The sequence below is a fragment of the Dendropsophus ebraccatus genome, chromosome 3 (assembly GCF_027789765.1).
Source record: "Dendropsophus ebraccatus isolate aDenEbr1 chromosome 3, aDenEbr1.pat, whole genome shotgun sequence".
NCBI lineage: Eukaryota > Metazoa > Chordata > Amphibia > Anura > Hylidae > Dendropsophus > Dendropsophus ebraccatus.
In genome coordinates, this window is record NC_091456.1 from 25218049 (window position 1) to 25233381 (window position 15333).

The 15333-nt window shown below is 41.6% G+C and overlaps 1 protein-coding gene across 2 annotated transcripts in view; it reads right to left on the bottom strand.

Moving 5' to 3' along the window:
- SFI1 (SFI1 centrin binding protein) overlaps nt 1–15333 on the bottom strand; it is a 36753-nt gene that overhangs the window by 1170 nt on the left and 20250 nt on the right. For both annotated transcript variants that reach the window (XM_069961225.1, XM_069961224.1), the window contains exons 17-32: nt 14921–15099; nt 12631–12706; nt 9840–9935; nt 8128–8204; nt 7410–7512; nt 7245–7341; nt 6442–6602; nt 5403–5477; nt 5218–5292; nt 4968–5144; nt 3686–3906; nt 3497–3607; nt 3228–3414; nt 2837–2975; nt 2490–2631; nt 625–736 (exon numbers count right to left, since the gene is read on the bottom strand). In XM_069961225.1, the coding sequence (XP_069817326.1) occupies nt 625–736; nt 2490–2631; nt 2837–2975; nt 3228–3414; nt 3497–3607; nt 3686–3906; nt 4968–5144; nt 5218–5292; nt 5403–5477; nt 6442–6602; nt 7245–7341; nt 7410–7512; nt 8128–8204; nt 9840–9935; nt 12631–12706; nt 14921–15099 (2028 nt within the window). The remainder of the gene's footprint in view (nt 1–624; nt 737–2489; nt 2632–2836; nt 2976–3227; nt 3415–3496; nt 3608–3685; nt 3907–4967; nt 5145–5217; nt 5293–5402; nt 5478–6441; nt 6603–7244; nt 7342–7409; nt 7513–8127; nt 8205–9839; nt 9936–12630; nt 12707–14920; nt 15100–15333) is intronic.

The window sequence follows — 15333 nt, forward strand, 5'->3', positions numbered from 1 at the left end:
TGTGCAATTACTATCCAACCCTTTAAAAGAAACACTTCAAACAAAACTGATGCAATGTATATCATGAGTCACTTATAAAACCATGAGAGAATTATCAAAATTATGGCCTCATTCACACACAGTAGTTTTTCAGGACCGTAAATTACATCCGTAATAAATATGTTCCAAGTCAATCAGTAATCCAATTTTGTTTGCAGATCCGCAACAAATCGGATGTTAAGTTAAATTATGGTGGTCTGTATTTTTTGCAGACATTACGTCTGTAACTATTGCAAAAATAAAACTACACAGTCTAAATAGCCCAATAGAAATGAATGTGTCCGTAATAACAGAAATTCATGGAACATGTGAACAAGGCCTAAGTTTTGCGTCCAGTTCCTAGCAGTTGTAAACTAGCAATGTGCCTTTTCTCTTCTATAATGGGTCTTTTATGGCACCTACAAACTGTTGCTGAGCTACAATTATCACCTATAACAATGTACTTTCTCTTCTTGCCTTTGTATAACCAGAGGTTTCCTTATGATACAAGCTGCCACCATGGTATAACTAGGTTGGCAGTTGGTAGAGCATTAACGTAAAACCACTATAATCTAATAATACGAATTAAGAAAGATTGCAGTCTACCTGTTGCAGTTCATGGTTTACTTCCTGGGCTGTGATTTGTTCATCAGGGTCCACGACGAGGCCAACAGCATCCAACCACCCTCTTAACACCAGAGCATGCTTGTGCCAAGTTCTTAAACATAAAAATGTTGAAACATAAAAAAAAATAAATTGGTATCACTTAACCTTTACACAAACTCTGTGGCATTTTGTTGCTAAATGTTCCTTAAAATGCAATTGGTGGTGTTTCTCTTGTTACTATTACAGTATATTAGATGTGTCTTGAAACATGCCTTAGCGACATGTCAGAAGTTTGTATCGGCTTGGCTGCTGAGACTCTACGCACCTGGGGACTGAGAAGCAAGTGGTATATGGACTTTCAGTGTAAATCTATACTGCTCTCTTATTCAGCAGCTTCCTGAGATGTGCAGAGCAGAAATAAACAGGAATAATAAGGGTATGTGCACACGTTGACGCGTCATTTCCTCAGGCAGACAGCAGAATTCGCCAGCGAATTTCATTGAGTCCATGGGATGGGCAAAACTTCAATAAAACAGAGGCCGCGTGGCGGAATCCGCTTGAAGTCTCCATGCATATTCCGTAGTGTGAACATACCCTAAGTGCAACTACACAGCATGTATGCAACACCAACTGAGGTTAGGAGTATGTCCAAGCGTAAAAAAAAACAAAAAAAAAGTTCCTAAACAATAATACCAATATGTCATATGATAGTGTAAAGTAAAAATTCCCCTTAGAACTTAGGCATTTAACACATGTTGGCTTGTTTTTGTGCTTGTTTAGTGGCCTAGGCCAGTGATTTATAGCCTTTTTTTTAGCCGCGGCACACTTTTTATACTTAAAAAAAATGCCGGGGCACACCACCAACCAAAATGACACGAAAACAGTACATGCTATACATATAGTTAATAATATAGATTCTAAATGTATTTATACTCACTCTCCACCATACTTCTCCCCCCTACTTCACTCCTGTGCTTCTCTCCACCATATTTCTCTTCCCTGCTTCTCTCCCCCGTGCTTCTCTCCACCATATTTCTCCCCCCTGCTTCTCTCCACCATACTTCTCCCCCGTGCTTCTCTCCACCATACTTCTCCCCCGTGCTTCTCTCCACCATACTTCTCCCCCGTGCTTCTCTCCACCATACTTCTCCCCTGTGCTTCTCTCCCCCATACTTCTCCCCTGTGCTTCTCTCCAACATACTTCTCCCTCCTGCTTCTCTCCACCATATTTCTCCCCCCTGCTTCTCTCCACCATATTTCTCCCCCTGCTTCTCTCCAACATACTTCTCCCTCCTGCTTCTCTCCCCCATGCTTCTCTCCTGTGCTTTTCTCCCCCATGCTTCTCTCCACCATATTTCTCCCCCCTGCTTCTCTCCACCATATTTCTCCCCCGTGCTTCTCCCCCCTGCTTCTCTCCACCATATTTCTCCCCCGTGCTTCTCTCCAACATACTTCTCCCTCCTGCTTCTCTCCTGTGCTTTTCTCCCCCATGCTTCTCTCCACCAAACTTCTCTCCGCTGTTTCTCTCCCCCATCCTCCTCACCTCCTCCGAGATGGTTGCCGCTGTTGTCCGCCTCACTTACTGGCCGCCCGTAGGGCCCGGACATGCTCCTCCAATCAGCGGAGACCGGGAGCGTGGTGCGCTGCGGCGGGCCGTAGCGCACATGTTGATTGGATGCAGGCATCACGGCACGCCGCAGCGCACCACGCAACCGCCCACATTATAATCCTCCACTGATCGCTGCGCATTGCTGGGGAACAAAACACAGGGGCACCATAGTTTGGGGAACTTTCCCCGCGGCACACCTGACCATGTGTCGCGGCACACTGGTTGAAAATCACTGGCCTAGGCAATGGCAACATACCTTAGTTCTTGCTTTTGGTGCTGGTACTGCTTCAGAATATGCTGGATTTCAGAGAGTTCCTTTTCTAGGGCAGTTGCATCTGTTACTTCTGTTGTCGATAAATCTTTGTTCTCCTCTTGTAGATTAGCATTTTCTAGAATAGCTGCATTTTGGAATAGGCTCATCATATTCTATACATGTCAGATACCATAACTACATAACCAGGCTAAATTGTAGGTTTTCAAAGGAAATGTGATACTAAGTTTTCAGTACACTGTAGGGCATATTTATAAGAAAACCATATGAAGTGTTAATTGTCTCTCTGTTACATTTTGTGGGCACTGAACTAATCTAAACTTTCTACTTACCTGTAGAGGGAGGGTTTGGTACACTTCTGCCCTGTAAAAAGTCATTTGGTGATAGAAGCCGGCTGGAATAATCTGAAATTGGGTTAGAGCATGAATGGTGCTCAAGCCAAGGATCTGCTGGATAAGCTTTAAAATTTTTCTGTTGAGGAAGAAAGAACAAAAAGAAAAAATAATTTACATAACTTTTAAATATGAAACCAAGACGATGTATAGTAAAACCTCTACAACTGTCAAATGCATAATAACTATGTAATAATAAAAAAATAACATTGTTTTTGTGATAGGCAGGGTAGAGGGAACTTTTTCCTTCATATAAAATTGTTCTATAGTCTATAATCTAAATGCTATAGATTGCATTATATAGAATTCTATTACTTTTTTTCCTACTCACAGTGTCTGCTGGCTTTTCAAACCAAGCACAAGGTATAACTACTGCATCCAATGGTGCCTGGTGTGAATTGGCAACGTGATGGGCTGCAAGAGGATTGTCAGTTGTGGTTCTGTGCTCTGTTTCCAGCTCAGATGAACTAACCATGCCTGAAGAGTAGTTCTCAGTAATGTTTCTTGCTGTAGAGTCCCTTAAAAAAAAAAAATTGCAGAATTTTACATATTCATGTAAAAAAAAAAAAATAGTATAACAAATGAAGGCAAGGCACTCACATATTGTTTCCTGCTTCAACAATGACTGTTCCAAGAAGACCTTCTCTTTCCAGGGACTGTATCAAAAAATCTGGGGTTCTAGGTTTTAGACGGTCTCTTCGTAAGGTAGGTCTAGAACCAGGATATAAGTTAGTACCTAAATTGTACAAATTAAAATGTAGTGACTGTACCTATCTATAGATCTCTTACATTGTGCTCGGGGTGGGTTCAACTCCATTACGGTGTATAGTGCCAACTACAGAAACACTTTCAACAGGTGTACTGCCCAAGTCTTCCTGGGCTTGCACATGAGCAACTGGTAACTGAAAAGTCACTTTCTTCTGTGGAAGAATGTTCAGATTCTTCTTGAAAACCTTCTCTTTCCAGATCATAGCACAGCGACGTACTGCCATATTCTGTATGTGTACCTCCTAGATCAGCCATTAGAAAAAGGACATAATAACCTTTATATAAATATTAAGGTAATAAGTGTCCAGTGATACAGTTGCCAACAGTGGGACAGCTTATATATGCATATATCATCATAACTAGAAGTGGGCGAATTTACAGTATTACAATGTGATATGCTTTGCTATGTTCGGCGGTTGGCTTGTCAGGATAAACTCCGCCCCAGGTCCCCAGAAAAAAGGGATGCAGTCTTCGGAGAAGACGCCAAGAAATGCATGTAGCTTTTCTGGGCACCTGGGGTGGAGTTAAGAGCAGCATCCTGGCCAGCCAACGGCCAAACGTAATAAAGCGCTTTGCTTTAAGGCTGGGTTCACACTATGTATATTTCAGTCAGTATTGTGGTCCTCATATTGCAACCAAAACCAGGAGTGGATTAAAAACACAGAAAGGATCTGTTCACACAATGTTGAAATTGAGTGGATGGCCGCCATTTAATGGCAAATATTTGTTGTTATTTTAAAACAACGGCTGTTATACTGAAATAATGGCCGTTATTTACTGTTGTATGACGGTCATCCACTCACTTTCAGCATTGTGTGAACAGAGCCTTTCTGTGTTTTTAATCCACTCCTGGTTTTGGTTGCTATATGAGGACCACAATATTGACTGAAATATATGTAGTGTGAACCCAGCCTCAAACTGTAAATTCGCTCATCTCTATCACAACATAAATAGCTACTGTCATTTAAATAAACTTGATATAGTTGATCAAAATAGTTGATATAAGTTGATATAGTTTTAAATTGCCAAAAAAAAAAGTGTTTTTTTTTTTGCATACCATTTTATCAATTTTTGTATATTATCCCAACATGATAAAGTGACCTCAAGGGGACGGACCCTACACTAAAGCCCCAAAGCCAAAAGGCATGTTTAATTGTTAGCGTGGGAGAGGCATGTGTATATTGTAGGGTCCATCCCCTTGAGGTCACCTTATCATGGTGAGATATTACACACCATTTGATCAAATTGTGTGTACTAAGAACCTCATTTTTTTTATCTTTAAAAAACATATACATCTGCCCACCTTTAGCTGATTTTGGGTAGACTGTTGAGATCTGAAATGCTTCATTCCTGACATGAACTGCAGAATTCTTGTGACTCCATCTCGTAGTAAATCGGTTCGATATACCTCAACGGCCTTGGCAAGTCGCTGTTTCTTTCTCTGTCTCTCATAGACATATGCCAACCAATAGTCAAAAACCTAAAAGAAAAATAATGCTATTAGTCTACCATACATGTGCTCAACTTATTTCTATACTTGAATAAGAAAATACCTTCCCCTGCAGACTGACAGACCAGTGCCACAGGGCTCGTACGGTCTGCTTATCCTGCCGCCTTTTCTCCAAAAGCTGTAATATAAATGCACACGTATAAGCGATATCTTCACAAGTATAGCATATTTCATGCCAACTGGCCCATATTGTACACAAACGAAAATCTGTAAGTCAATGCACTTTACCAGCTGGTGCCATCTCCTCAGATAATGCTGGCACAGCCTGTGTCCAGAGAAGATTATCTGCTGCCGCTGGAGAAGCTGTGAAAAGAAAAAATAATGTAACCTATAAAAATCTTTATTACATGGATCAGAACTGCAATACTTTCAGTTCAATTAAAACATATGAAATTGCTAAAACTCATCAACTTTACAATATCAAAAGCCCAGATGTTTAGTAAACCAATATTTTATTATGACTTGCATTAAACCATGCAGTAAAAACACGTCAAATCAATAGGAATTACTCAGACAAGATGTTCTAATCCATTGTCATCCATTTACCAAAATGCAGTAAAAATCATTTTAAAAACTTACATCATGCAAGGGTTGTAAAATAATAAAAAACGCTATACTCATCTTGCCAAGTCCAGTGAGGGTCCTCTGGCCGACCCTGATGCCTTTGTTTTCATTGTGTGAGGACAAGCTCTTCCAGCTATCAGGGGATGTAAACAGAGGACGGAGATGGATTGGGGCATCAGCGCTGGACATGGCATGGTATAGTGAATTTTATAACTTTAAAACCTTAACTGTAATTAGTTTTTTTTTTTTTTTTGTTTTTTTTTTTTTAATCAAAGAACTTCCTTAAAGTTTTAGTGTCATGTATTCTGAATTACTGGAAATGTATTAGGTAGAGGACTTTTAGGAAGAGACCAAAACAAAATGTTAATATGAAATATGCAACTGAATATTGCATGTAACATGTCTGGTCTAGGGAAATTCAACATATTATTATTATGGCCTGCACTCGTACTCGAATGTGAAGCATGTGAATTCTGGTGGCTAAAGAAGTTGAATGCAGACTTAAGGCTGCCGGGAAAACATGGATACAGTCAAAGGCTATAGTCTTTATCCATGTCTTCCAGGACTTCCTAGGGCTGCTTCCAACTTCTGCCTATACCAGTAATGAAATGCCGCACTCTCTGGTCCGGGCAGACCCGAGCATATTCGAGATTGGCTCATCTCTAGCAATAGTAAAGTCCCATCAATGTATGTTACCACTAACCATTTTTCTCAAACAAAAAGCATGGTACTCGTTCCACTTTTTGACAGAAATCTTCAACAATCTTCTTCTATGATGCTTTGCAGCGATCTCCATCTTTAGTCGCTCTTCCTTTGTAGTCTGGCTGTGCTCTCTCCAGTACAAGAACATGCGGCACAGTTTTCCTGAGGTATGGGAGAGGGACAGTAAATTAAAGTGTCACTGTTATTTAATTTTTTTTTTTTTGCAGAAATCAATAGTACAGGCGACTTTAGGAAATTTTGTAATTGGGTTTATTAGCCGAAAAATGCATTTATATCATGAAAAAGCAGTTTGAAGCTCTCCCCCCTGTCTTCATGGTTTTCTATGAAAAGGGGAGAGGTGAAGGGAGATGAGGCACCAAAACAGGACAACAAAGAGTTAATTTACAGCTACATCATCAGCTATCTCCTCTGAAGTCAGCACTGACCTCTCTGACCTCTGAATACTGGCTTTCATACAGCTCACACTGTGTAATCCTTTGTTCTTTGCTGCCGACTAATCTCCCTCCTCCCCCCTCCATAAATTATACAGGGCTCGACTGATGTAAAAGAGTTGAGATTTCCTGATAATGAGCAGTGGATTAGAGAGAGGAGGGGGGGGGGCTGGGGAAAGTCTTTTTGAATGCAGATAATGGCATATTTGCCTAATAAACCCGATTACAAAGTTTCTTAAAATAGCCTGTACTACTGATTGCTGCAAAAAAAAAAACAAAAAAAAAACACGACAGTGACACTTTAATAGTAATCCCTACTATATTGGATTTTAAAGCTTGTTCTAGTTCTTACCTTTTTGAAGGCATCCAATTGCCACTTTTACTTCTCTGGAGGTTTGTTCTCGACTACATGCCTGAATATATGCTGCCTCTCTCCATGTCTGCAAAACCTGTTAAATAACTTGGTCAATGCAACTGAACAAACTCATAGTCATGGATCTTAGGCATGAAAATATACCTGTTTCAGTATCCTGACTCTACAGTGACGTTCAGCAATGTTTGTCAACGTTCTTTCTTCAATCTGTGCAGTCACTTGACTCCTCCAGGTGCTTAGTGCAGCTCTAAATATACAGACACTATATACATTAGAACATGGCAAGTTTCGTTTTTTTTAATTTACTATACTGTGCTAACTCGGTTTTCAAACTTCTCTGAACTCAAACAGTTCAGTTCAGGGACAGGTGTGGAGCTATTTTTGGAAGAAATAACTATGTTTTTTTTTAATACAGGACAACCCCTTTAAGGGCTTTATTACACCGGACGAAAAATCGTTATATCATTCGAATTTAAAAGATAATTGTTCTGTGTAATTGTAGGCAACAATCGAAAAATCGTTCGTATGTCGTTGATTTAGATCTGAACCTAAAATTATCGTTAATCGTTCGCTGTAATTTCACGTTCGTTCAAGTTCCGCATTTGTTCACTAATCGTTCAGTGTAATTGCACATTGTTAATTGTTTCGCTGGGATCAGATGGAGTAAACGATCGCAATAATGATCGTAGAAACAATCGTAACTAACGACCATCGTTCTGTGTAATATGGTGAACGATTTCAGGTAAACGATAAATAATATCGCTTGCGATCGTTTATCGTTAAAAATCGCTCGGTGTAATAGGACCCTAAGAGAGGCCTCCTTTGTGACCTCTTACCTTTTAGCGGTGGGGTTTGAACTTACCGTAGGATTTGTTCTTTGTGTTGCTTCTCTTTACAGGCCACTACTTGCAAAACACTTTGAATATTCATATGATAACACTAAAAAGGAGAATACTTTGAATAAAATAGTGCAATAAAATTACAGTACCTATGTTAAAATAAAAGTTCAGTCATGGCCAAAAGTTTTGAGAATGATACAAATATTAATTTTTACAAAGTCTACTGCTTCAGTTTTTAAAATGGCAATTTGCATATACTCCAGAATGTTATAAAGAGTGATCAGCTTAACAGCAATTACTTGCAAAGTCAATATTTGCCTAGAAAATGAACTTTATCCCCCAAAACACATTTCACCATCATTGCAGCCCTGCCTTAAAAGGACCAGCTAACATCGTTTCAGTGATTGCTCCATTAACACATGTGTGGGTGTTGATGAGGACAGGGCTGGAGATCAGTCTGTCATGATTAAGTAAGAATGACACCACTGGAAACTTTAAAAGGAGGCTGGTGCTTGGCATCATTGTTTCTCTTCTGTTAACCATGGTTATCTCTAAAGAAACACGTGCAGTCATCATTGCACTGCACAAAAATGGCCTAACAGGGAAGAGTATCGCAGCTAGAAAGATTGCACCTCAGTCAACAATCTATCGCATCATCAAGAACTTCAAGGAGAGAGGTTCCATTGTTGCCAAAAAGGCTCCAGGGCGCCCAAGAAAGACCAGCAAGTGCCAGGACCGTCTCTTAAAAGTGTTTCAGCTGCGGGATCGGGCTACCAGCAGTGCAGAGCTTGCTCAGGAATGGCAGCAGGCGGATGTGAGTGCATCTGCACTGTGCACTGTGAGGCGGAGAATCTTGGAGCAAGGCCTGGTCTCAAAGAGGGCAGCAAAGAAGCCACTTTTCTTCAGAAAAAAACATCAGGGACAGACTGATATTCTGCAAAAGGTACAGGGAGTGGACTGCCGAGGACTGGGGTAAAGTCATTTTCTCTGATGAATCCCCTTTCCGATTGTTTGGGACATCTGGAAAACAGCTTATTCAGAGAAGACGAGGTGAGCGCTACCACCAGTCTTGTCTCATGCCAACTGTAAAGCATCCTGAAACCATTCATGTGTGGGGTTGCTTCTCAGCCAAGAGAATCGGCTCTTTCACAGTCTTGCCTAAAAACACAGCCATGAATAAAGAATGGTACCAGAATGTCCTCCAAGAGCAACTTCTCCCAACCGTCCAAGAGCAATTTGGCGATGGAGCACCTTGCCATAAAGCAAAGGTGATAACTAAATGGCTCAGGGAACAAAACAAAGAGATTTTGGGTCCATGGCCTGGAAACTCCCCAGATCTTAATCCCATTGAGATCTTGTGGTCAATCATCAAGAGACAGGTGGACAAACAAAAACCAACAAATTCTGACAAAATGTGAGCATTGATTGTGCAAGAATGGACGGCTATCAGTCAGGATTTGGTCCAGAAGTTGATTGAGAGCAGCCAGGGAGAATTGCAGAGGTCCTGAAGAAGAAGGGTCAACACTGCAAATATTGACTTGCTGCATTAACTCATTCTAAATGTCGATATAAGCTTTTGTTACTCATAATATGATTGCAATTATATTTCTGTATGTGATGAAAACATCTGACAAACACACATAAAAACCAGACGGCAGCAGATCATGTGAAAATTCTCTATTGGCCATGACTATATAAAATTGAAAAGGTTTTAATTAGCTTCCCATATACATACCGTCCATGCATCTAGTACTCTTCTCAGCAGCAACCGCTGATGATGTGTATCTGCCCAAAGAAGCATCTCTCGTTTACGTTTTCTGTAAACCACAAACTGCCACCAGAGAAGACGTCTTACAATATAGTAGGTAATACTCACTATTACTATATTATATACTCCAATGAAAATTCTTTCAAATCAACTCATGTCAGAAAGTTATATAGATTTGTTATTTACTTCTGGCTATTCCTAATGTAAGCACATAGGGGGGGGGGAACTTATCAAACATGGTGTAAATAGAAACTGGCTCAGTTGCCCCTAGCAACCAATCAGATTCCACTTTTCAGTCCTCACAGACTCTTTGGAAAATAAAAGGTGGAATCTGGTATCTAGGGGCAACTGAGCCAGTTTCTATTTACACCATGTTTGATAACCCCCCCCCATAGTCCCCAGCCATATTATCTAGCCATTACCAATTCATTGCAAGTGACCATTTTATTATAAGAGTCAAAGGACTGTCTTCAATTTTCCGTTTAAAATCTATACTGATTTGTATAAATTCTGCAGTATTGTTTTTATAAGTAAATCCAGTAGGAGGAAAGAGCTAGCACCAACGTCCATACACGGCTCTTATAAACTCCATGAGCTAAGACAGTTCTTTTAGAGAGTGATCAGACAAATAGAAGGCAGCTCTGGAGGTGCATCAAGCTGAATGCAGACATATCGTATCCAAACCAAGGCTATGTGCACACTGAGGAAAAGGCGAGGAATTCAGCTTGAAATTCCTCCCGTAAAATATGTACAGAGCAAAGTCCCATTGTGTTCAATGGGTTTTCTGCTCTGTTGTTCACACTGCAGAATTTCCGAGCAGAATTTTCTGCTGGAGATCTGCTAGAGGAATCCTATAGAAGTCAATGGGGGGCTTAAATTCTGCCTGAAAACTTTCAGCTACAATTCCTCGAGAATTGCTCAGTGTGCACATACCCCAATAGAGGAAAAAGAGCTAGCATTTACCGACTGCTGCAACATAGTCCATTTATTCGGGGTTCACCTTAGCATGTATAGAGGAAGGGAGATGGGCGCAGGTGTGTCCAAGGCGACAGACTATTTCACGTGCAATCAGCATGTTTCATCAGGCCCAAGGATCTGATAAAACATGCTGATTGCACGTGAAACAGTCTGTCGCCTTGGACACACCTGCGCCCATCTCCCTTCCCCTATACATGCTGAAGTGAACCCCGAATAAATGGACTATGTTGCAGCAGTCGGAAAGTGCTAGCTCTTTTTCTTTATTGGTTTGCATTGTTTTTATAAGACTGCTTTCTGTTCAACTGTATTTTATTTTTAGCGTTTTTTTTTTAAAGCATAAATAAAACCTTTTTAAAAAAATCAAGCTAATCGCTATGTGCCTGACTGCCCGGACCCCTACCAATTCTGAGAATGAAGGCGCAATAGCTCCACAGTGAATGGATCTCGCAACACACCTGCGTTTCACTATGGAGCCACGAGTGCTTCTGAATGAAAAAAATGAATGAAGCGCCAGCAGCAGTAGTGATGATGAGTGCTCCTTTCACTGTGAGGCAACTGTATCCCTATCCTCAGGATCCTGGGGGGACAGGGGGGGAGATATCCTAGATGAGAATATTCCTTTAATGCATCATAATATTAAAGAGTACCAGTCATTAAAAATTGCTTTTGATATGTCATTAGGCATGTCAGAAGTTAGAGATTGCAGCAGATTTTACTGCTGAGACCCACTGTGATCTGGAGATATAGCCGGGAGGAGAGAGCAGCAGCTCGATCTAATCCCTAGCAGACTGTTCACGGATTTCGACAGTATAGCCTCATTACATTGTCGGAATTATCAGATCAGGAAACACAGACAGGGAGTGAATGACACAGCCGCAGTGCTCTCTCCACGGCTATATATCTCCTGACCACAGGAGGTCTCAGCAGAGAGACCTGCTGCATCTAATAACTTCTGACATGGCTGATGACAGGTAAAAAGTTATTTTTATTGACAAGTACTCTTTAAATAGATATAATTCACTGTAAGATACAGATATCATCCATAGCATTAAAACCACCTATCTAGTACTATCCTGCTTCCACAACAATTTTGACCATCAAGCCATGGATGCCACCAGACTTCTTAAAGTATCCTGTGATATATGGCGGCAAGGCATTAGCAGCAACTTTTTCTAATAAGCAGAACAAGCTTTGAGCCTGAGACTCCATAGAACAGACTTATTTTTCCAAATTTGGGAGTCAATAGCTTGAAACCTTTGGTATGTTTCTCAAACTATACCTTAAAGGGAACCTGTCACTCCCCGTGCCGGGGTAACAGGCTCCCGACCCCCCGCTACAGCCCCCTATACTCACCTGATCCCGCCGGGCCCAGCTTCTGGATCCGGTTGGGTCACGGAGATATCAGCCGCTGCAGCCCGGCGCGCGCGCTGAGAGATGAGTCCAATGCTCATAGAGAATGACGGAGCGCTGGACTCTCCGTCATACTATATGAACGTTGGACTCATCTCTCAGCGCGCGCGCCGGGCTGCAGCGGCTGATATCTCCGTGACCCAACCGGATCCAGAAGCGGGACCCGGCGGGATCAGGTGAGTATAGGGGGCTGTAGCGGGGGGTCGGGAGCCTGTCACCCCGACACGGGGGGTGACAGGTTCCCTTTAAAGAGGTTCTGGTATAAGGAAATTCTATTAAAATAAAACCTTACACTTGCCATCTAACCCTTGTCACTGTAACAGGGCCTTTCAGTGGTTTTAATATTATGGCTTTTCTGTGTTTATCTCACCAGTCTCCACTGATTCCAAGCTTTCCATTGACAGAGTTGTCGGTGATGACGTGAAGCAAATTCTTCTCTGTATCGCCTGACATGGGGGAAAAAAATTACAATTCTAGTAGTACATATGGGCACATCATATACACTCACATATCGCTAACTTGCTACATAAATTAATGACACAGATCATATAATTACAGATCTATTTATTACATGCTCTATACCAGGGCCAGATACTGCTGTGCGGCACCAATATTGCTCTAAACAGTTTAAACCAAAGTCTACCATGCAGGGCATAGAATATCTCTTCCAAAAGCAGCACTAACCCCCTCAGCATCTCTTCTAATACCACCACACAGTGTACATAATATTCCTAACAGTGACAAATCAGCAGTGCAATGCAGCAATAAGTACTTCTCCTCCAGCGACAACCCAACACCACTCTGCAGCCACACACCTCTACTAATGGCAGCACTGATCCCACTAAGCACTTCTTCCCGTGGCAGCACTGATCCCACTAAGCACCTCTTCCTGTGGCAGCACTGATCCAACTAAGCAACTCTTCCTGTGGCAGTACTGATCACAATAAGCACCTCTTCCTGTGGCAGCACTGATCCAACTAAGCACCTCTTCCTATGGCAGCACTGATCCGATTAAGCAACTCTTCCTGTGGCAGCACTGATCCCACTAAGCACCTCTTCCTGTGACAGCACTGATCCCACTAAGCACCTCTTCCTGTGGCAGCACTGATCCCACTAAGCACCTCTTCCTGTGGCAGCACTAATACTACTAAGCACCTCTTCCTGTGGCAGCAATGATCCAACTAAGCACCTCTTTCCGTGGCAGCACTAATACTACTAAGCACCTCTTCCTGTGGCAGCACTGATCCAACTAGGCACCTCTTCCTGTGGCAGCACTGATCCCACTAAGCACCTCTTCCTGTGGCAGCACTGATCACAATAAGCACCTCTTCCTGTGGCAGCACTGATCTCACTAAGCACCTCTTCCTGTGGCAGCACTGATCTCACTAAGCACCTCTTCCTGTGGCAGCACTGATCCCAATAAGCACCTCTTCCTGTGGCAGCACTGATCACAATAAGCACCTCTTCCTGTGGCAGCACTGATCCAACTAAGCACCTCTTCCTGTGGCAGCACTGATCTCACTAAGCACCTCTTCCTGTGGCAGCACTGATCACAATAAGCACCTCTTCCTGTGGCAGCACTGATCCAACTAAGCACCTCTTTCTGTGGCAGCACTGATCTCACCAAGCAACTCTTCATGTGACACCACTGATTTCACTAAGCACTTCAATAGGACTTTAATTGTCAGATGGGGGTCTCAACACTGCAAATATTCATATGAATAAAAAGACAGTAATCTGAATTGGAGGGCCATCTCTTTTGTTACATTAGCTACAAAAAAATCCTGTTTAGAACTTGCTTAACACCAGGAACTACTTTACCTTTAAGGCTATGTTCTCACTATGTAAAAATGATGGGTGTTTTTAGTGCCAAATGACTGCTGCACACAATGTTCATGAACAGTATTTGTGGCAGTCATTACAGATACACTGCTATCTGGAAAAAAATGGCAGCATTTTTATGTAGTGAGAACATAGATTAAGCGTTTTGTAATGGAAAAAAAAACACTAAAACTTGACATGTCAGAGACATTTCAAAAGTTTGATCGATTGGGGTCTGGGTGTTTAGACCCCTATGATCACTAGGAAAAGTGTAAAGATGTGCTCATCTGAGATGGATTCTATTGAAATTCTGTGAGCCTATCTTCCGCACTGAGAGGTGAAGCACTTAGCCAAGCACTTCTCCCTGTTCATTCTAGCAATTGGTGGGCATTTCAGCACCCAGATCCATCAAAACTTTTGACATGTAATTAATTTAATTAATGACTGTACAAAGGGGCAATTCTTGTGCTTAATAACTGTACTATAAATGATGTAATAAATCCCTCAAGGAGGTCTCTTTGCTTCTTACCCATCAATAGTAATACACTTCTAATCTACCTGTTATTCATGATATCAGTAAACCACAGAGACCAGGACAATTCTGTAAATGAATTAACAAATATCCCTTCCCTTAATGTATTTATGCAGGACAATGTTTTATAATAGTAATGGAAAGGAGAACAGAAAAGGAAGCCATGCAAGCATAGCACACATTTAAAATAACAGTGGGTTATAGGCAAGCATATACATGTTACCCTTATTACAGACCTAAAATTGTCAACTAGTTTCTTTTTTCTCGGGTCTGAATGAACCATTTAATTTACCAACATTGAACTTACTCCGCTTTTGTATTTTCAATGTGTTCTCTCCATGTATTGAATGCAAGAGAGAGCCGTCTCCTGCAGTAATGTTCTGAAGCGAACACAGCCTCCTCACGCTCTGTATAAACAGCAGCCAGACGACTTTTCCACATGTGCCAATGCTGCTCCATCAACCTTAAATTGCAGTGCAGAATAGCCTAGAATTACAGATAGAAGATTTTATAACGAGGATGAGATGCTGACATATAAAGTGGCAGGCAGCAGTGGGCCCTGTTCATTTCAACGGTCCGAATGGAGTCATCTAGTGACTCCGCTCAGGCAGCATATGCTAAATTAATGGGATTCAGTAACCCAGCAGACCAGGCTATTGAATCCTGTTAATTTAGCAAACACCAGCGAAAAGCTAGGGAATACGTTCCAGCTACTGAGAT